Below are 19,475 nucleotides of genomic sequence, written 5' to 3' on the forward strand. Positions count from 1 at the left end.
AATTAATTTATTTATCTTCAAACATTCTTTCTATTTTCTATTATTTTAATTAACTCTAAAAATTAAATTAGATTGTTACACTGATCACTTAAAAATGACTATAACTATTTCAATAGAAAATGATACTGAGTTGCCGATGCAAATAGTAAATGAGGATATATTCATAATTTTTGATGTGGTTGGCACTTACATGGCTTGGCCTGCAAAGTTCATTAAATTACAGGTATGACAATTAATGATTCTTTAAAATCATTCATGTTTAATTTTGGCCTTACCAATTAATTTTATATTTTGTAGTCTTCAAAATCAAAAAAAATAATAAAGAAGCCAATTAAATAGAAAGGAAATCTATTGAAAAGATCTACCTCTATAACTAAATTAAGAAAGACTGGCATAAAATCCACTTATCCTCATCAAAATACACTTAAAGTGATTATGCGAATAACATTTAAAATAAGATCCATGAAATAGAATTTAAAAAGGAGATTTACGGTGAAATGATTAGTGAAAAATTAGTGGCTGAAAATATTAATAAGATTATGATCAAGGATTAACTACAAACCATACAAATTAGTATATACATCGGTACTTTCTAAATTTTATTGTTTGTTGTGGTATTTGTTTAATATTAGTTGTATTGTTTTTATTTTTTCATTTTAGGTACTTGCATCATACTTTTGTGGCGTCAAGCTCAACGATGACAAAATTTTCATTTATTAACCCTCACAACGCAAGTACCTACAATATTAATTATCATTACCTACGCATTCAATGACAAAGGCAAGAGAATCATATTATTTTTAGCTCCTCAAAATCCAAGGTGAGTTGTTATTGTTATTTATCTTTAGATCTAGTTGACATTTGAGTTAATGAAGTATTTTCTCTTTTCAGGCAACATTGAATACTTGTTTGCATCAATTCATTCCTCCCTGCAATTTATTATCTTGACTCATTAAGAGATAGTGACTTTAAGAACTACAGATCTATAAGGATATTATTTAATCAGTAAGTTTTCAATGTTATATTCCTTATACATGGCTATTGTAACAATTAGAGTAAGAATGTCTAGTGATATGCTTAATTTTTATAGGGCTGTAGCACGTTATCGAGGTAGTAAAGGTCTCCCTCCAAATACTAAAAAGGCTAATCCTGTTAAGTTTTAAACATGGAAAAGAATTGAGGTTTGTATTATTTACTTAATTAAATAAGTTGGTGTGCATCTAAATGATTGTTTGATTGATATTTAAAGTTTGTTGTTCTGAATATGCTGTTATGGATTAATGTAAAATTTTTAAAAAATTCTAGAATGTTCAATTTATAGGAGAGACTCTGCCTTATTTTTTCCAGCAAATGAGAATTATCTATATAATTTCATCCTTAAAGTGTTAGTAATTAAATTGAAATTTCTTTCTTTCATATTTGGATAATAACATCTTTTATTATTTTATAGGTACCTACACAAATATAAAGTTGGCAATATGGATATTATGTGATAAAGTTTATGAGAAAAATAATCACACAATAAGAGTTGATCATTCCAGAGAATGTAAGCCAAGTGTTTTAAAATTAAATTAATATAATATTAATTATTTATATCCTACTTTCATTTCTCATGTAGTATTTTGTGGGAGCAAGAACTTTGCATTTTACTATGGAGCAAATAAAAGATATAATTGAGGAATGGTTAATTAGAATATATAATTGATTGTTTGTGATGGATAACTAGCTTTTAATATTAAAAAAATACTAATAGTTTCATTTGTTAGACTAATTGGAGATTAAACAAGTTAGGAAATATAAGTAGTTGTTTTATTTTCAATTTCTTTCATTATATATAAATTTTTATGTTCAACAATACTATTTCTGAATTAGTTTTTAATATTAAGATTAGTCATTTTTAAGAGATACACATAAGGTAGTTTTAGCAAATTTAAATTATAAAAAATAAAAAGGGGCATACGAGGGCGCTTAAGTAAAGAACGCTCCATTATGCCTCTATATGAGTGCTTCCATATACTTATATAGTCATCTATTAGGAGCACTTTATATATCTTGAACTATATAGGAGTGCTTTTATAAAGCGTTCTTGTATGTCACTCTTATGAGAGTGCTTTATAAAGCACTAAGCACTAGATATGGGAGCGCTCTTGAAGATAAAAAATAAGTAGACCTGTAAGGTTATTTTGTAATGGTGAGTCAACTGAAAAAAGAGGGTAGAGAGTGACTGATGACAGAAGGGCAGATCTACAGCGAGAGGATGCTTCATGAACATCCTAAGAAAGGAAATTGTGCACCAAAAGGGAAAGCCCCAACCACAAGTGTTTCCGACCATTTAAAAGGGTCTCAATTTAATGTGTTAAATGATTTGGAGGAACAAAATAGCGAGATTATGGGCGAAAATCATAACAAACAAATTTTGCATAAATATGTGCCAAAGAATTCGCATAATGATGAAAGGGGTGATGATGTGAAGGGGAGAAGTAAGGAACAAGAAACACGTGTTTTGGATAAAGGGGCACCAGTGAATGAAAATAAACAATTGGATTTGAATTATAGGAAAAGCGTGGGGACTGAGGAATTGTGAAGGACAAGGAAAAAGAGATTGGGATACAACCTAAAAAGAAGGATATAATATTGGCCTAAGGTGAAACTTTTGCTATTGAACCATGTGAAGCACAAGCGCAGGAAGTCAAAGTCCAATAAGAAACATCCCGTCTAGATACAAAAGAAGAAATCATCGAGAAAATTGCTAAACATATCAAGATAAGGCATTGTCTTCAAAAAACATTGTTATTAAATCAAGTAAGCCAAAACCAAACTAAAATCTTTGACTATTTGGTGTACCAACTATGTCAAGCACAAAAATGGAAACAACATGATTAAAACTGAGGCAGAACTATAATTTATAATCAATATTGTACCTTTGTAGCAACCAACTGGTCACCCACCATAGCAAGCAACACTGCATGTGTATACCACAACCAGAACACATGTTGGCCATGGCTAATAGTCATAGTATGGTTCTCCTCAGTGAGACTCGGCTTCTGTCGTCGCACACATCTATCATGACAGTACCTTTGTTGTCATGACAACATTTGGAGTCAAACTTTTGGTGTATATCATTTCACCATCCAACATCCAATTATAGTGGTTTAACTCCTCACCCAAAAACTAATTCAATCTTCTAACTAATGGCATTGGTTTTTTAAAAAAGAGATATTCCAATAAAAAGTTGGATACTCAAATGTAAAATGTTACATTTATAAGACTTAACATGCATATGAGAGTCCCAAATCCAAACCATGTGCCACTAGCCTCAACAGAGGGTTGAACCAAATTCAATTAGCCAAAACACACCTAATAGAACAATTATACACACATAATCATTATTTAAACATAGTTTGGCTACTAAACCCCAATTCCACATATACAAAGATAGGCACCATCACTAATATAATATTTGGCCAACAAAACATTCGATTCATAGTATATCATAATTGATATACCCTATTATGCACTTGCATGAGTAATTTGGCTACACCACACTAGTTCACCAAGAGATACACATTTCAGGCGAAATTACCAAAATAGCCACCGCAACAAATCATGCAAGTACAATACAAAATAATGGTATGCACTTAACTGGCAATGTAGTTACACACACATGTATTCAAGCACACAACAAAACAAAAATCCAAAGGCAATACAACGAAGCAAAGGTTGTTTACTCCTTACCCTAGATAGCCTCTCCCTTGCCTCTTGCGACATTGTAACTTATAAAATTGTAATCATGGGTGGGACAGAGTTCTAACAATTAAATAAACTGTACTACTTATCAACTAGCCAAATCATAAATGAGCATGTGAAATGGGAGGGTGAAACAAATCATATAATTATGATACCACAAGAACATAATAATACATATTTCTCAATGCATGATCTATAATGTTCAACCAAACTTCCCCGTATGGATGGACCGCGTGACAGAAGTCTAAAAGAAATTAAAGGTAGTTGGATTTTGAATTTTTGATGCATTTCGGAAATTGTGAAGTAAGTTCTCAATTCCCAGTCCTCATCTGCCGCACCACGTGTTTTACTTTTATTTCCTTTCTTCTGTCCTCATGTGATTTGAAGAAGACTTCCTGTTTTTTTAATTGCAAACATTTTTATCCGAGACAATCATTTTTGGAAGCATGATCTATAGTTATAGTTAAATGTCAACACCTCTCTTGATAACAAATTAAATTTTAGTTTACCATATTATAAGAAACCATCTCCTCCCTACTAGACTCAACATTCATACCTGATACTTCCCACTTTTCTATCAGAGGATACTCACACCTCTTTCTATTAAAAATTTTAAAAAGGTCATGTGGCAATATTCTTATTTTTTTTTTCATGAAAGTTTGCGTTATATAATTTTCAAAATTAAGCAAGGGTCGCACGGAGTCTTAACAAAATGAAGAAGAGAAAGCTAGTGGCAGAAATGGAGAGCCCACATGGGCTCAGGCCTTTAAATTTGAATTTTTTAAAAAATGATTAGTTTTTAAAATTCAGCTTTTATTTAAAAAGCTTAAAGTCAGGTCTATAAGTTCTTTTTTTTATTTTTTATTTTTTAGATTTTTAAAATATTTAAAATTTTTATTATAATATTTCATATTTTTAAAATATAAATTATTCAAAAATTAAAAATAATAATAATTCTAATTTTAAAATATAAATATATATTTTAAAATTTAAAATTAATTTAAAAATTAAAGATATATTGAATTTTTAAAGGTAAAATGAAAATGGTATAAAAGGGTTGTCGAGCACGTTTTTTAAGAGTTTATTAAGATTGAGTTTCAAGGCTTAATTTTTTTAAAAGCATTCACTTTTTAAAGCTCAAAGTTTTATAAAAATAAATTTAGGCACCTTTTGGGCAAGTTCATATTTCAAAAGTATTTTTTTACTTTTAGAATATGAAAAGCTATTTGAATGTATTTTAATAAGTCTAAATATGCTTTTTAAAAATACTTTTTAAATTATTTGAAAGTGAAATTTTGAAAGTTCCATTTACTTGCTTTTCAAACGTAAATGTGAAGGATGGAGTCATTGGCACCTAATTTTATATTTGACTATAATTCTTTCATTATTTTGACATTTTTAATATATTATATTTATATAATAAAAATTATCAATTATTATAAGTCAATACTTTTTAAAGCTCAAAGTTTTATAAAAATAAATTTAGGCACCTTTTGGGCAAGTTCATATTTCAAAAGTATTTTTTTATTTTTAAAATGTGAAAAGCTATTTGAATGTATTTTAATAATACATTTAAACATAAATTTTATTATAACAATTAATTTTTAATAAATTAATGTTTACTAAATAAACTTTTAATAAATTAATTTTTAATAAATTAAAAACTAAACACACGCTCGCTCAGGCCTTATTCCGACACTAGCTAGTGGCGACGGAGCTGCAGATAGAACTCGAATGACACGTTGGGAGGTGACATCAAATCAATGATGTCATGTGGATGCTCGTTAGATTTGTATACGCGGGGCTCCAAAATATTTAAGTAGACCAATATATCACATTATTTATAATTTATTTAATTAAAAAATTTTAAATAATTTAAATAAAATTTTATATGATATTTTTTTTAATTGGTTTTATTTTTATAATAGAATGTATATTTATTTTTTTATTTTTAATTATTAATATTAAAATTAATTTACATTTAATATCATTTAAATATTATATATTTATTAAATAAATTATAAATGATGTATTACATTCGATTTACTTAATTATTTTTTCTCTGCGGGTCTACCCCTCTTCGAGAATGCAGACCTCGAAATTAAGGAAACGTCAGTTTGAAAGGATTTACGGCATAGATCCTTACAAGTCATTAGTTAAACTCGGCTCGTTAATTCCAGTTGTGACCCGGGAGGGATCGTTCTATCCAATTTCCGTTCATCTTCGACCCGTACTCCTCCTGCATGCAATTCCCACAGACACCCTCTCCATCCCTTCCACTATATCGAGTCAATATATATATGGTCATGGACAAAACAGCTCAACACCAACACAACATGTTACCAGAAAGAGTCCTTCTGCATCACTCCGATAAAGCCCCCCTCCCTCCTGTCTCTGTACATATTGATGTCCACGAGGATCACCATCAAAACCAAACTCTCATCAAAGATTCCTGGCTCCCCATCACCCAGTCGAGGCATGGCAATTCCTTCTTTGCTGCTTTTCACATCCTCAATTCCAACCTCGGTTTCCAAGCTCTCATGCTACCCTCTGCCTTCGCCGCTCTTGGCTGGTACGTCCCTCCCTTCCCCCGCTTATTTTTCTTGATTCATGATTGAATAACCCGAGAGTTTGCAGGGCATGGGGCAGCGTATGCTTCTCGCTGGCATTTGTTTGGCAGCTCTACACCATATTCCTTCTTCTTCTCCTGCACGAATCCGTCCCCGGGCTTCGCTACAGCAGATTCCTTTCCCTAGCCACGGCTGCCTTCGGTAATTCATTATTTCCCTTTTTGGTGGCGGTTTGAATGTTATTCAAGAGCACATTCTTGGTGGTTGAGATGTGTATAAAGGGGATATTCGTTCACTTGCAGGTCAAAGGATGGGTAAGGTGGCGGCATTTTTCCCGGTAATGTATCTGTCGGGAGGAAGCTGCGTGATGTTCATTATCACCGGTAGTTGGACCCTGCAGCTATTTTTCAATACATTTTGTCCCAAAGACACGTGCCACGCGCACCCGTTAAGCGGGGCCCTGTGGTTCTTGGTCTTCACATCCATCGCCATTCTCGTCGCACAATTAACGCCCAGTCTGAACTCCGTCGCCGGCGTGTCTATCGTCGGGGCCATCACCGCCATCACTTACTGTACCCTGTTCTGGGTTCTCTCCCTCTCCAAAGGCAGGCCCGCCTCCGTTTCATCCGCTCCCTCCCTCTCCCTGCCCGGGCATCATCACCCCTCTCTTTCTAACGTCTCTAAAAGTATCAACGCCATCGGCATCATTGTACTGTCATTCCGAGGCCATAATGTTATGCTTGAGATCCAGGCGAGATTCTTTTCCCTTTGTTTTCTTGAGAGAGAATATTCTGTTTCAGGTTCGGTCATTGACATATAATTCCGTGTTTTGATTAATTTGAAGGGGACGCTCCCTTCGAGCACAGAAAAACCATGCAAGGAATTAATGCGCAAAGGAGTGATCGTGGCTTATGCAGTCATAGCCATGTGCGTGTTTCCGCTGGCGATTGCAGGATTCTGGGCATATGGAAACCAGGCAAGCAAGCGCAGCCTCGTTGAGTTGCATGAACTCAGTGGTAGATCTGCTCTGTTACATTAATGGTTATTGACTGGAATGCAGATACCGGAGGGAGGAATGGTGAGCGCGTTTTCGAAAGTGCACGGGCATCAGGTGACGAAATTCACGATGGGGTTATTGTTGTACCTGCCGATAACAATACATTGCCTGAGCAGCTTCCAAGTCTATGCCATGCCTGTGTTCGACAGCTTGGAGATGGGATACATAAAAGCCAAGAAGAAGAGATGCTCGAGATTAGTAAGGGGGTGCATGAGAGTAATGTTCGGGGCATTGACTTTGTTCATAGCGGTGACGTTTCCGTTCCTGCCGAAGCTGGCTGCTCTGCTGGGAGGGATGACCTTGGTGCCCGTAACGTATGCGTACCCGTGCTTCATGTGGGTGGCCATCAAGAAGCCTCCGAAAGGGGCTTCTCAGTGGTGCTTTAATGTCGCCCTGGGTTGCCTGGGATTGCTTCTCTCTCTTCTTCTGGCGGCTTCCTCTATTTGGACTCTTGCCCGCTATGGCTTCCACGCTAATTTCTTCAACCCCTGACCCCGACCCCGACCCCGACCCCGACCCCGACCTATTCAATAATCAACCACGATTTATTCTCATTATGTCAATTAATATAATACTATTAAACAACATCTCGACCATTTTAACTAACCCCGATATTTAACCGTGTCATGTTTCGGTGCCCCTTAATTACAAAATCCAATTCCTTAGAAGCAACTTTTAATTTCCATGGGCATAAAATATACATTTTAAGGCAAGCTAAATGCTTGAAATATCTGGATCTGGATTCCATGCGAGGACTAAATCCTGTCGTCATCATAGTTGTCAAATTAGGTCAACGGCTTTAAGGAGTTTCGTACAGCCAGATTCGCGAAACACCAAAACCTCCCTTCTTTCTCTCTGGCAGCCTTTGACAGTTTGACTTCTATTCTTTTTTGCCTTCCCCATTCAATGCTGAGACTCGGCGCCGAGACAAAAGAGAGCGAGTTCGACCAGATCGGAGACTACCGGTGATGGGAGGGCGAGAATAGCAATGACAGGAGTTTGAGAACAATTTTCAATATCGAAGGCAAGAGATCGACGACAAGATGGGTTCTGAAGATCCGATGAGTAGAGGGGTTTTCAGGATAGATGATAGAGAAAGAAAGATGACGAATTGTTTTACGATATTCCTTGAGTTCGTCTTATGATTTTTGGTTTCTCAAACCGCTTAGAACAAAGGCTGCTCCCTGGTCTCGATAACCCGACAAAATTTTGGGACATCGTTTTTTAATATAATTTATGTCAATTCTTACTTAGTTTATGTTAATTTATCAATTTTACTTAATTTTTAAATTCCATATTTGGTTATTTATTATTTAAAGATCTTCATATTAAATTTAAACGAGTTTGATAATAAGTATATTCAAGCAAATTATGGTACAGGATTTACGATTTTGAATTTGATATAACTATAATGGACTATGTATCATTAGAATATATAAAAAGTCTCACATTTAAATATTAAAAAATAAATTATAAATACATGAGTTTAAAAAATATTTAATTAAATGACTTAAACTATTTTGATAAAGTGTATTATCTTTAAATATATTTAATATAATAAATCTAATATAGTCATTCGATTGAGGACCCAAAAAAATAAAAAGAGAGAAAAAAAAAGAAAAATATTGAAAGATGAAAAAAAAACAACAGATTAAAAAAAAAAAGAGAGAAGGAGAAAAAAGAATAAAAAATTAAATAATTTAGAGGACTGTGAGATTGAAAAAGTGCAAGTCTAGAGAAAAGAAGAAAAGTAAAAATAATAACAAAGAAAATATCAAAACATACAAAAAGTCTTATATTTAAAGATTAAAAAATAAATAATAAATATATAAATTTAAAAAGTATATAACTAAATGACTTAAACTATATTTTGATAGAATATATTATCTTTAAGTATATTTAACATAATAAATTTAACATATACAACGCATATCTTTATCTAGCCGTTCAAATAAACCAATGGTTATTGGCTCCACCTCAATGTGACATGCCCACGTATTTTTAATATACATACATGTAAAACATATCGCCAATCAGAATGAGAGTTGATGTACTCTTTCTTTTACATTGAAATAGATTGCCTTCGGGGTAAAAAAAAACAGAATGAGTGTTGGTGGTGATGGGGTATTGGGGCACAATTTAAAAATTCAGTAAGGCATCATCACAGACGTTGAATGAGAACGAGCCCCTCATGTCTTCAAGGAAGATATTTGCTCCTTGATTAAAGTTAATTGTGACTTATTCAAGTTATTTATGAAATTTATTTTAGTGACATGGCATATATATAATCAATATATTTTCTGATAAAATCAGATTAATTAAAAATTGTAAATTTTTTAAACAAGCAATTCAAATAAACAAAAAGTCGCTGGCCGCGTCAGTTAATGTGATACATCGGTGCATCCATCTGTTTTCAATATGGAGGAGGGGAAGCACGTAGCCGACCAGAACGAGTGTTGATGGGCATTTTATGTTTAGATGATCTAATAGGTCAATCTGACAACTTTTTTTTTTTTTTTGGGCCGGGTGCCTCACAAATGAATCGGAACTCTCATGTGATTTTCAGATAAAGGCGGGAATGGGTGAGGCTTTTATCAAGAGTCTGCGCGCATACTTCAGGCCTAACATAATATATAAACTTGTATCAAAAAAAAAAAAAACATAATATATAAACTTAGGTCAGATTTAAGTTTTTAATTAAATATATTTAATTAAATAGGTTAAATCTATTTTTGTAAGGTTTAACATGCAAACTCAATAAGCTGGCTTATATATATAAATAATATAATATAATACATCACACACGCATCAATTTTATCATTTATTTTTTTTAATATTATTACTTCATTATTGTATTGCAGTTGATAAATTATTTTAATTATTTTATATTATAATTAATAAATTAAATTATATATTATATATTAAATAATCTTAAAGTATATTTAAAATTAAAATGCATGCTTATTTTTAAGAGCCTGTTTGAATTTTAATTGGGTATAATTGAATATAAAAATAATTGATTAAATGTTTGATTTTAATTATAATTGATTATGTTATAACGCAATTTATTTGAATATTATTTTTTTAAAACTTGATTTTAACAAAATAAAATTTTTTTGAATAATTATGTTAGAATTAAATTCTAACTGTATAAATTACCATAAAAGACATTATTTTTTAAAATTAAATTATTACTAAATTTGTATTTAGTATTATTAAATTTGTTAAATTTTATTTAAGAATTAAAATATATTATTTAAACTACATATCTAATTAATTAAAAAATTAAATTATATTAATATTAATATTAATATTTTAATTTATGTAAATAAATAACTCAATGTATTTTAGTTCAGAAAAATTTAATAAAAGAGAAATATTTAATTCTTAAATATCAAATATCAAGTTTACAATAAATAATAAAGATGATAATGTATGAGTTAATTTCTAATAATATCACGAATATGAGCCATATCTAACAAAGATATTAAACATTGCCTTAAAATTTGGCAATATAAAAAATATAGCAATGTAACAAATGACACAAAATATCTCTCTCTTTGTGGATTTTTGCAACAATCTTTTTAATGACCCTAAATTTTAAATTAAATTAAATTTTTTTTACCAATTAATATTTTATTTACATTAATTTTATAGTAAGTGTTAAGTGAAGGGTAGTAGTTGACAGAAATTTATGCTAGTAACTTTTTTGAAGATCCAAATTCAAATTTTATTAAGATAAAAAAAAGAGAATATAAGAGAGTTGAATTTTATTTTTATTAAATTTTATTATTTTTTTATATTTTTTTGGACCTTTCTTATAATTTTTTCACGTGCTTTTTGAACAGATGTTTTTTTTTTTCCTCTTCCCTTCTTCTTGAAACGCTATAAGCGCACAGATACAGGAAAAAATTGATTTTTCTCTTTATAATCGATTGTCTATTTAAATTGGTGTTTGGTTATTTTTATGGAAAATTGATTTTTAACTGAAAAAGTCAATTATGAAGCTAATCCAAGCATGCAGTTAGTAAGCTTTTAAATAAGTTTTCAAGTTAAATTTTAGGTAAACTTAAGCCTAAATAATAATAAATAAAAAAAATTTTATACAAGCTTGTGGCCAATTTCAGGCTTCTAATTTATCGTACTAGCTCATTTCTATTTGATCTAAATCTAACTCAACTTAACTTGTTTTTACTCTTATCTTCAAGCAAGATATTTTATCCTTTATTGAAATTAATTATAACTTTTTACCGAAGAAATAATTATAACTTATTTACGATATTTATAAAATTTATTCAAATTAACCTCACACGTGTACAGCTCCATATCTCCGATCAATATATTTTCTGATTAATTTAAAATTGTAAATATGTTTATCCAACCATTCAAATAAACGAAGCGTTGCCCGCCACGCTTCAATCAATGTTACACACACTGACACACACACCCCTTTATATCTTTCGAAATCGGTCCTCTCGAATTAAAAATTTGTGAATTCCATAAGATCTTTTTAAACAATGAAAGAAAAAAATTTATATTTTATAAATAATAAAATAAATAAAAATATTAAAAAAAAGCCATGAAACCTCTCATATAGTCATATCATCATGAAAAGTATTTCCTCCTTGATTAAAATTAATTAATTTATTGACGTTATTTACGAAATCTATTTTCGTAACCTTCATAGTTGCAATCAATGTATTTTCTGATTCATTACAATTAATTTAAATTTTAAATTCCTGCCAAATTCAATTGTATTAAAGCTGGAATCATCTATTTGAAAGTAAGATACGTTTATTGAAAAAAAAAAATGCAATAGGAGGCAAAAGTCTCTTAGAAGAAACAATCACCAATGTAACTTACATATGTGGGTCCATTGCAGAAATATTCTGTAACAACTAGATACTTTAAGAAATGTTCCACAATTATACGTAACTGATGGTCAATGATATGAGTACTACGTTTGAGCCGATTAGCGAAGTTACTAGTTTTCCTGACAACATGGTTATAACATATCTCTCAATCTTGCATGATTATTTTTATAATATTTTTTGCAACCTCAAAGGTGAAATGTGATGTGATATATGTTGGACCTTTTGGACGGAGCAAAGATTTATCTTCCGAAGACAGTGAAGTGATTATGAAAATATTTTATATATGAAGATGAAATTTGAAGCTGTAATATCTCACGTGCAAATTGCCCTGGTTGTATTGGATGACAAAGTGCAAACGAAATGTGTTACGATTCAAGGCTTGATGTGGGATGGGCCAGGAGGTTATGTGGGCTGGGAATGAAATGAGTGGGCCCAAAGTCTGTTGAAGCCTTGAAGGTGAGAAAAGAAAGGATTATACGAGAAGGATGAAGTTTACCAGAAAAGGGTGTGAAGATTGTTTTGAAGACTCTCTCTCTCTCTCTCTTTCTCTTTGCGGTTCTCCTCCTTCTCTCTGACTGTTGTCACTATGACGATGGATTCTCTCCTTTTTGCAATTCTATAGCTACCTTCCCCTTTATGTCCCCTTATTTCTATACTATTGTAGTTTATAATTCCTCTTTTATCTGTTCTTCAAACTATTATTTGGATTGGAATTTTCATTTAAAATAGTTCACATGTGTTTATAGTTTGAGCAATATTCAAGTCCGTGACAAAATTATCGCTTGCGGAGAAAAGCAGGGACTAAAAGCTTGTTTGGTGCCATAGGATTGTAGGAAAAGGGACCCATCTTTCAACCCATCGTTTTGAAATTTGTTTCCCCTCGCTGGGCCCCACCTTTCATTCCCATTCTACCCTCCTCCCTCTGATCTTATTCCATTTCCGCCGGACATACCTCTTCCCCGCGTCCCGTGCCGTCCGGAGAATTAATTTGCTACACCCATAATTTAATGCTATAAGAAATTAAAATTGCACAATCTATTTATCAAATTAAATTATATATTGTAATTGTAATATTTTGTTATTTCAATTTTTTTAAATAACATGAATGGTAGTATTCTTTTTTTTTTTTTAAATAAACTAGGCACCCAACCAGATTAAGCCTGGTTCAGGTTATTACAATCACTCAATCAGCCAAGAGTAAATCCACAATTTCAGAGTGGGGAGTAGAAATTCGATAAAATCCTGGCCAGCAACTAAGAGCACGTTTAGCTAAATAGTCTGCAACTTCATTTCCTTCCCTGTTAATATGACGTGAAGACGCTTGCCAGTCTCTCCCAAGAATGCTGCGAACTTCATCAATGATGTTTAGATGCTGGTGCAATGGAGGCGTTCTCACTGAAACCAGTTGGACCGCTTCAAGTGTATAAGTTACCAGTTGAACGTTAGTATTCTATATACAATAGTTATACTTTAAAAATTCAACTAAACAGTAGGCTCATAAAGTCTGAAATGATTTATATTATTTATGATATATACACACACATATTATATATATATATATATATATATATCAACGATAAATGTTAATTATTAACTCATAACGTTGGAGATTGAACTACATGTAAGCCGCAGGAGTTTGAAAGATAAGTAACTTTAATTCATGAAAGATTTTGTATTTTAAATACTTTTGATTTCATAGGTGAACTAACATTGAAATTATAAAAAGTAGAGAACTGCATTTCCCTTAAGATGACTTTATCATGTGCATTGCATCAAATGACCATTTTTTTAGTACGAATGTCTTTTGAATCATCAAGCACCACTTTTCTAAAGAATCGGCATGCAAGAGTGATCGAGACAAGCCTAGTCCCCATTTATCAATCAATATACCATGATCAGATGCCTTGTCTCTATTCAAGGTCAGACAAAACCCGCAAGTTTCGCATTTGAAATGCCATAAATTCGTCCATAACTCTACGCGGTGAAGAAAAAGGTGTATTTACTGTGCAATGAAGCAAACTTACAGGCTAAAATGGACAGTGAAGTATTTAGTGAATCCCACGAGGGATAACAAAAGCAAACAGGAGTTGAATGCACATGGAAGCGTGTGGGAATTGGGATGAAGAGAAAGAAAAGACGAGGCAGGGAAAATCAAAGGAGTAAAATATTTATTGATGATCAGTTGTAGAGACAAGAATGGGTTAAGGTAGAAGGTTTTCCGAGGCTGTTGCCATGCAGGGTGACATAGCATCGGATTCTTCGATAGAATTTAGAGCGAACCAATGATCCCAGGATGTTAGCCCTCGATCTCATCACAAACGTGAGGTTGAGCGGCAACGCCACATTCTGCCTCTGCTCTCTGGCGTTCCCCAGCGCTGAAACTCCTCCATACAGCGGCACCTGATGCCCTGACACCACCACCGCCATCTTTCTCTCCTTCTTCCTCTTCACATAGAACTCCTTCACCTGCTTTCACATTCATCCAACACAATCCCTCACTTTTTATAACCATAACCCACTATTCAAACTGAAATAATTTTGGACCTGACCACCTAGTTGCCTCTCTTGTCTCTGTCACGATAAACACCATACATGCATAAGAATTCTCTGCAAAAAGATCTACCACACCCAAGTACAAGTTTTGGATAAAATAATAAAATCGTTGTGTGATAAACTCAAGTACTATGCTTCAAGCCTGAGGATGGGGGGGTTTGGAAATCCTGTCATGGGAAGATGGACTCGGTTGATAGCAATTAAGTTCTCATAAATAGTTTACTGCGTGAAAAGAACGACACATCAATTAAAGAAGCATGGACGAGTGGAAATGGGTATTGGGGGATTGGGGGAATAAAGGCAGCGGGGCACGCTTGTCAAGGAGAACTGAGAAAATTGATGAAGGAGAGCAGAGATGGAGGCAGGACCAGCAGCTTTTATAACCAATACAACCAATCCAATTCAACCGATTCAGTATCTCTGCACTCCCCGAGACGGCGACCCCACCCAGCCCTGCCCTTTCCCTTGCTTTTCCCATTGTATTTTTATTATTTTCAGTTTTTCACTTTGCGCTTAACTCTGATCATCGAATGGAGTGCACAATGAAAATAGGGATGATTACTTACTGTTAAGCGTCTCACTATCTAACATCGAAACCAAAAGCTACTTAAATTTACCAGGCCGGAAGCAAGGCTGAGTTGGTGGTAGTGAAGCTCAAGAGGAGTCGAAGTGACATGGACGCCGAAGAATGTGGCTGGATTTCTGTACAAGATCCTCACAGTTGAGTTCAACGACAGCATATCTGTTGCTACTCCCGTATCATCATTCCCCGCTTGGATATTCAAGCTCTCGAACACTATGTTCTGCACCTCCCCACATCCCATTTCATTCAAAACAATTTTAAAAAAAAATTGAGAAATAAAATAAAGATCACAATCACGTCAGGATCCAGTATTGAACAATCGCATTAAGACAGGTTCAAAACCTAATCCCGAATCCAACTGAAAAATCAACAAGGTTGAAATTAGTATTTAATCTGACCTTGACTAAAACTTTAGGGTCATAACTCTTGCTGGCTCCCCAGAGTATGAGAGAGAAGACCGTGAAAAGCAGCACGAAGAGCAAGAAGAAGCACAAGTATAGGCGGATGTTGCGGCCGGAGCCTTGATCGGCGCCGACGTCGTCCTCGTCCTCATCGTCGGAGTGCTGGGACTGGTGGAGTTTCTTCCAGGTGGAGAGGTTTCTGGGGTTTTTGAGGGAGACGGAGAAGCGCGAGGTGGAGGACTCGCGAGAGTGATGAATGGGCGAGGAATGGTAGAAATGGTGGGGGGAACCCAAAGGACTGGACCCGTAGGACATTTTCTCAGCATCATGGTTGGACGGACTCTGAACGTAGTAGAGCGGTCTCCGAGGAGATCGAGCCGGCCACGACTGGTCCACGCTCGTCACCTCCGAGTCCGACTTGGCGTGCATTCTGGCTTCGCCTGCCATTGAAGACGAAGACGATGTCAATAGAGGCGAAACAGATTTAGTTTAACATTAAGGGGGCAAAAAGAAGAGAGAGACGGTTTTGATCACATTAAGGTACACGGGGGAAGAAGACATGAAAAGGAAAGCAAAATTTTGAAAAGGAAGGAATAATACCCAGAAGAGATGAAGTGGCAAGGGGGTGCTGCCGGCTCTGCACTTGACTGTAAGCACACGCAGACTATGTCCAAGACCATGAACTAATCTAACCTTAAAAAGCCTCTGCGATTCGGCCTTTTGGTTATTTTCCTTTCCAATATTTTATTACAATTAATTTATCTAGTTATCTAGTATCTATATAATAATATAACATATTACCTTTTATATCTCAAATTATAAAATAAATTTAAAATAATTAATATTTTAAAATATAAAATATTTTAATGAAAATAAAATTTAATTAATTATATTTATTTTAATATTATTCTTCTATTCTCATTATTTTTTTAATTTAAAAATATAAGATATTTTTAATTAAATCTTCTTCCTAATAAAATAGTTGCTTATTTTTAAATTAACTCTATCATTTTATATTCACCCTTATTTATATAATATTTTACTCTAAAATAAATATAAAGTAATTTATTTAATAAAAGCACTTTTGAACACAAAAAGTAATGATTGTATCTTAAAAGATTAAAAATATCTTACATTTTTTAACATGCAGTCTGCATTTCTAATAAAGAGAATATATTTTTTATTTAATGTTTTATAAATAAAATTACATTAAATAAATATTTTTTTAAAATTTATATTTATATTTTTTATAGACATTTATACTTATATTTTAAAAAATAAGATTGTAAAATGTATTTAAATAGTTTGCTATTGGTATGTGTAATTTTGTCCAAAAATATCTTATAAAATGAGACGGAGAGAGTATTTCTTAGTACATAATTCTACAATCCCTATTGTAAGATGCCTTTAATTAATTCACATAATTAATGAGTTTAAATATGAGTAATATTATAAAAATATAATTAACACTTCATCAAGTATTTTATATTTAATACCAATAAATCATTTTAGAAGATGTTTTATATAAGTAATTTTTAACTATTTCAACAAAATCAAGGAGGGGTTGTTGACTCTTAAAATTTAAAAATATTTCAATTTTACCCCTGTTGAAGAAAGAGACAAACACAATATTTGAAGAGTCATAATTGAACATTACATTAGAATTAAATATTTTTTAGTAATTTGCTGGGGATGAATTTGGAAATTATTAATTAATAGCTCTATGTGACTTGTATTAAGAACCAAAAAAAGTGTCATATAATAAACATATCCAAGAGCATAAGAGTTTATATGTAACAGACTTCACCTGCATGTTTTTTTTTTATGAATTAAACTTTAGGTGAGTTAAGTATCAAATGCTCTACTTAAAACTTTATATAATATATTTCTTTTTGTCGAAAGTATACGCCGCATTTAACAATAATTCGTATGTCAATAAAATCTTTGTCATTATTAAAAAATATATTGTTTTTCATTTTTACTTCTAATTTCAATTTATGATGAATGAGAACTAGGTTCATAAATTCAGACACAAAAATTTAGGTTAATAAATGCAAATAGTAAAATGAAAATTTTTTGATACAATTACTCCCTCCAAACTAAAAGATAAGGTATTACAAACTAATTCATGATTTTTAAAAAATATTAGTTGAAACGGTAATTTCTTAGAAAAATTTACATTTTTTTCAATTTTACTCTTATTAAATACTATATATAAGTAGTTCCTCAATGATGACAATTAAAATTTTAATGTGTTATTTTTTCAAAAAGAATACTAAATAAAGTAGGAATATAGTTGCAAAAATAATTATAAAAATTACTCAATATCCTATATTTTGAATTAAACGAAGCTTTTAAAAGATGTTATATATTGTGGTTCGGAGAAAATATTAAATCACTTACATTTTAAAACCAATATAAGTTGTGGGGAAAGGCTTATATATTTTAGATTGAACAAAGTATAAGTATATAAAGCAATAATTAAAAAATCAGACTGAAATGAATGGTCAACCTATTTGAATTTTGGCTCAGTTAGCATGTAAAAACTGTTTTGAGGGTTGACCTAAGTTGGGCCATTTTAGACCGACGATCAGACTGGGAATTGGGATTAAGCCTAGAATCGGACCTAGTTTTTTAAGACTAAACTATTGAAAAAATTCTTTTTTTATTTTTTATCAAATTTTTCATAAAAATAATTTTTTAATCATTTAATGGCATGTTGTATCAAGTGGCTTGTTAAGTCATAATAAACTTAAAATATTTAATTTTATTTTTAAGTTAAGTAGCAATTTCATATTTATTTCTTATATTTAGATTATTATATACAAATATATTTTTTTAATTTAAATATTACATCATTGGTTTGACTATTGATCTAACCCGATTGAACCATGCAAACCATAAACCGTTGACTTTTTTGATTCAATATCTAGTTTCATTTTAAAAACATTAATATAAAATATGGCTAGTAGGTTAATAATAACATCAATGAATGCATATATTTAATATTTATCTCTGTCTCAATCATGATTGCCTCCATCAATAATATATTACAAATTGTTTGGGCAAAAATATGAAATGTTACTCAAATGGGTCACAGGGCTAGTTAAACTGAATAACTGAAGAGTCAGGCCCAATTTGAATAAAGGAGCTGACCCCAAAGCTCAATAAAAGCCACAATAAAATAAACATGCTAAAATCCTGTTAGTTACAAATATTGGACCGTTGGCACATGAAGATACGATATCGAGTAATTCAGAAACCCATGGACATCGTGCTCAAGTATTTCGGTAAGATGGACTGATTACCAAAAATGAAGAATATAGAATAAAGACTGTGTCATGAGTTTCATAAGATCCTTAATTCCTTAGCCAAATGTTATAGGTCTTAAGGGAGAAGCTACCACCATTCTAACATTATAAATGGAAGATGAAGACATAAAAAAGATAGTCAACACTCAATTAAAAACTTACTTTTTAATTTAGATTTGTAACATTTCGCATTTCAATAAAAAAAATCAAATACTTGTTCTATCAAAACCTTATATGTCTTTTACATTCGAGTAAATTATGATAAGAGAACTCGTAACTCTTTTGTTATTAATTGAGACTCAACATCTCTAACGCGTTTGGTGTTTGTTTTTCACACCACGAACACAAACACAACATTTATAACAAATAATAATAATAA

The 19,475-nt window shown here is 32.1% G+C and overlaps 2 protein-coding genes across 3 annotated transcripts; one reads left to right on the forward strand and one right to left on the reverse strand.

The window, feature by feature from the left end:
* The first annotated feature begins 5,908 nt into the window (after window positions 1-5,908).
* Window positions 5,909-8,632, forward strand: LOC129293654 (lysine histidine transporter-like 8). The gene is made up of 5 exons (XM_054931729.1): window positions 5,909-6,319; window positions 6,385-6,518; window positions 6,620-7,068; window positions 7,162-7,293; window positions 7,378-8,632. Exons 1-5 carry the CDS (start codon window positions 5,991-5,993, stop codon window positions 7,864-7,866), a joined length of 1,533 nt encoding a protein of 510 aa, XP_054787704.1. The 5' UTR covers window positions 5,909-5,990; the 3' UTR covers window positions 7,867-8,632.
* Window positions 8,633-14,395: 5,763 nt separating this feature from the next.
* Window positions 14,396-16,460, reverse strand: LOC129293239 (uncharacterized). 2 transcript variants are annotated; one of them, XM_054931080.1, is made up of 4 exons: window positions 16,386-16,460; window positions 15,783-16,225; window positions 15,419-15,604; window positions 14,396-14,714 (listed from the first exon to the last, which is right to left on the reverse strand). In XM_054931080.1, exons 2-4 carry the CDS (start codon window positions 16,212-16,214, stop codon window positions 14,427-14,429), a joined length of 906 nt encoding a protein of 301 aa, XP_054787055.1. In that variant the 5' UTR covers window positions 16,215-16,225; window positions 16,386-16,460; the 3' UTR covers window positions 14,396-14,426. The 2 variants fall into 2 exon arrangements, with proteins under 2 accessions (XP_054787055.1, XP_054787054.1); XM_054931079.1 differs by lacking the exon at window positions 16,386-16,460 and having other exon boundaries at window positions 15,783-16,379.
* Window positions 16,461-19,475: the final 3,015 nt, after the last annotated feature.

This window comes from Prosopis cineraria, unplaced genomic scaffold (genome assembly GCF_029017545.1).
Source record: "Prosopis cineraria cultivar Desert tree isolate PC_DT_omini unplaced genomic scaffold, ASM2901754v1 PC14, whole genome shotgun sequence".
NCBI lineage: Eukaryota > Viridiplantae > Streptophyta > Magnoliopsida > Fabales > Fabaceae > Prosopis > Prosopis cineraria.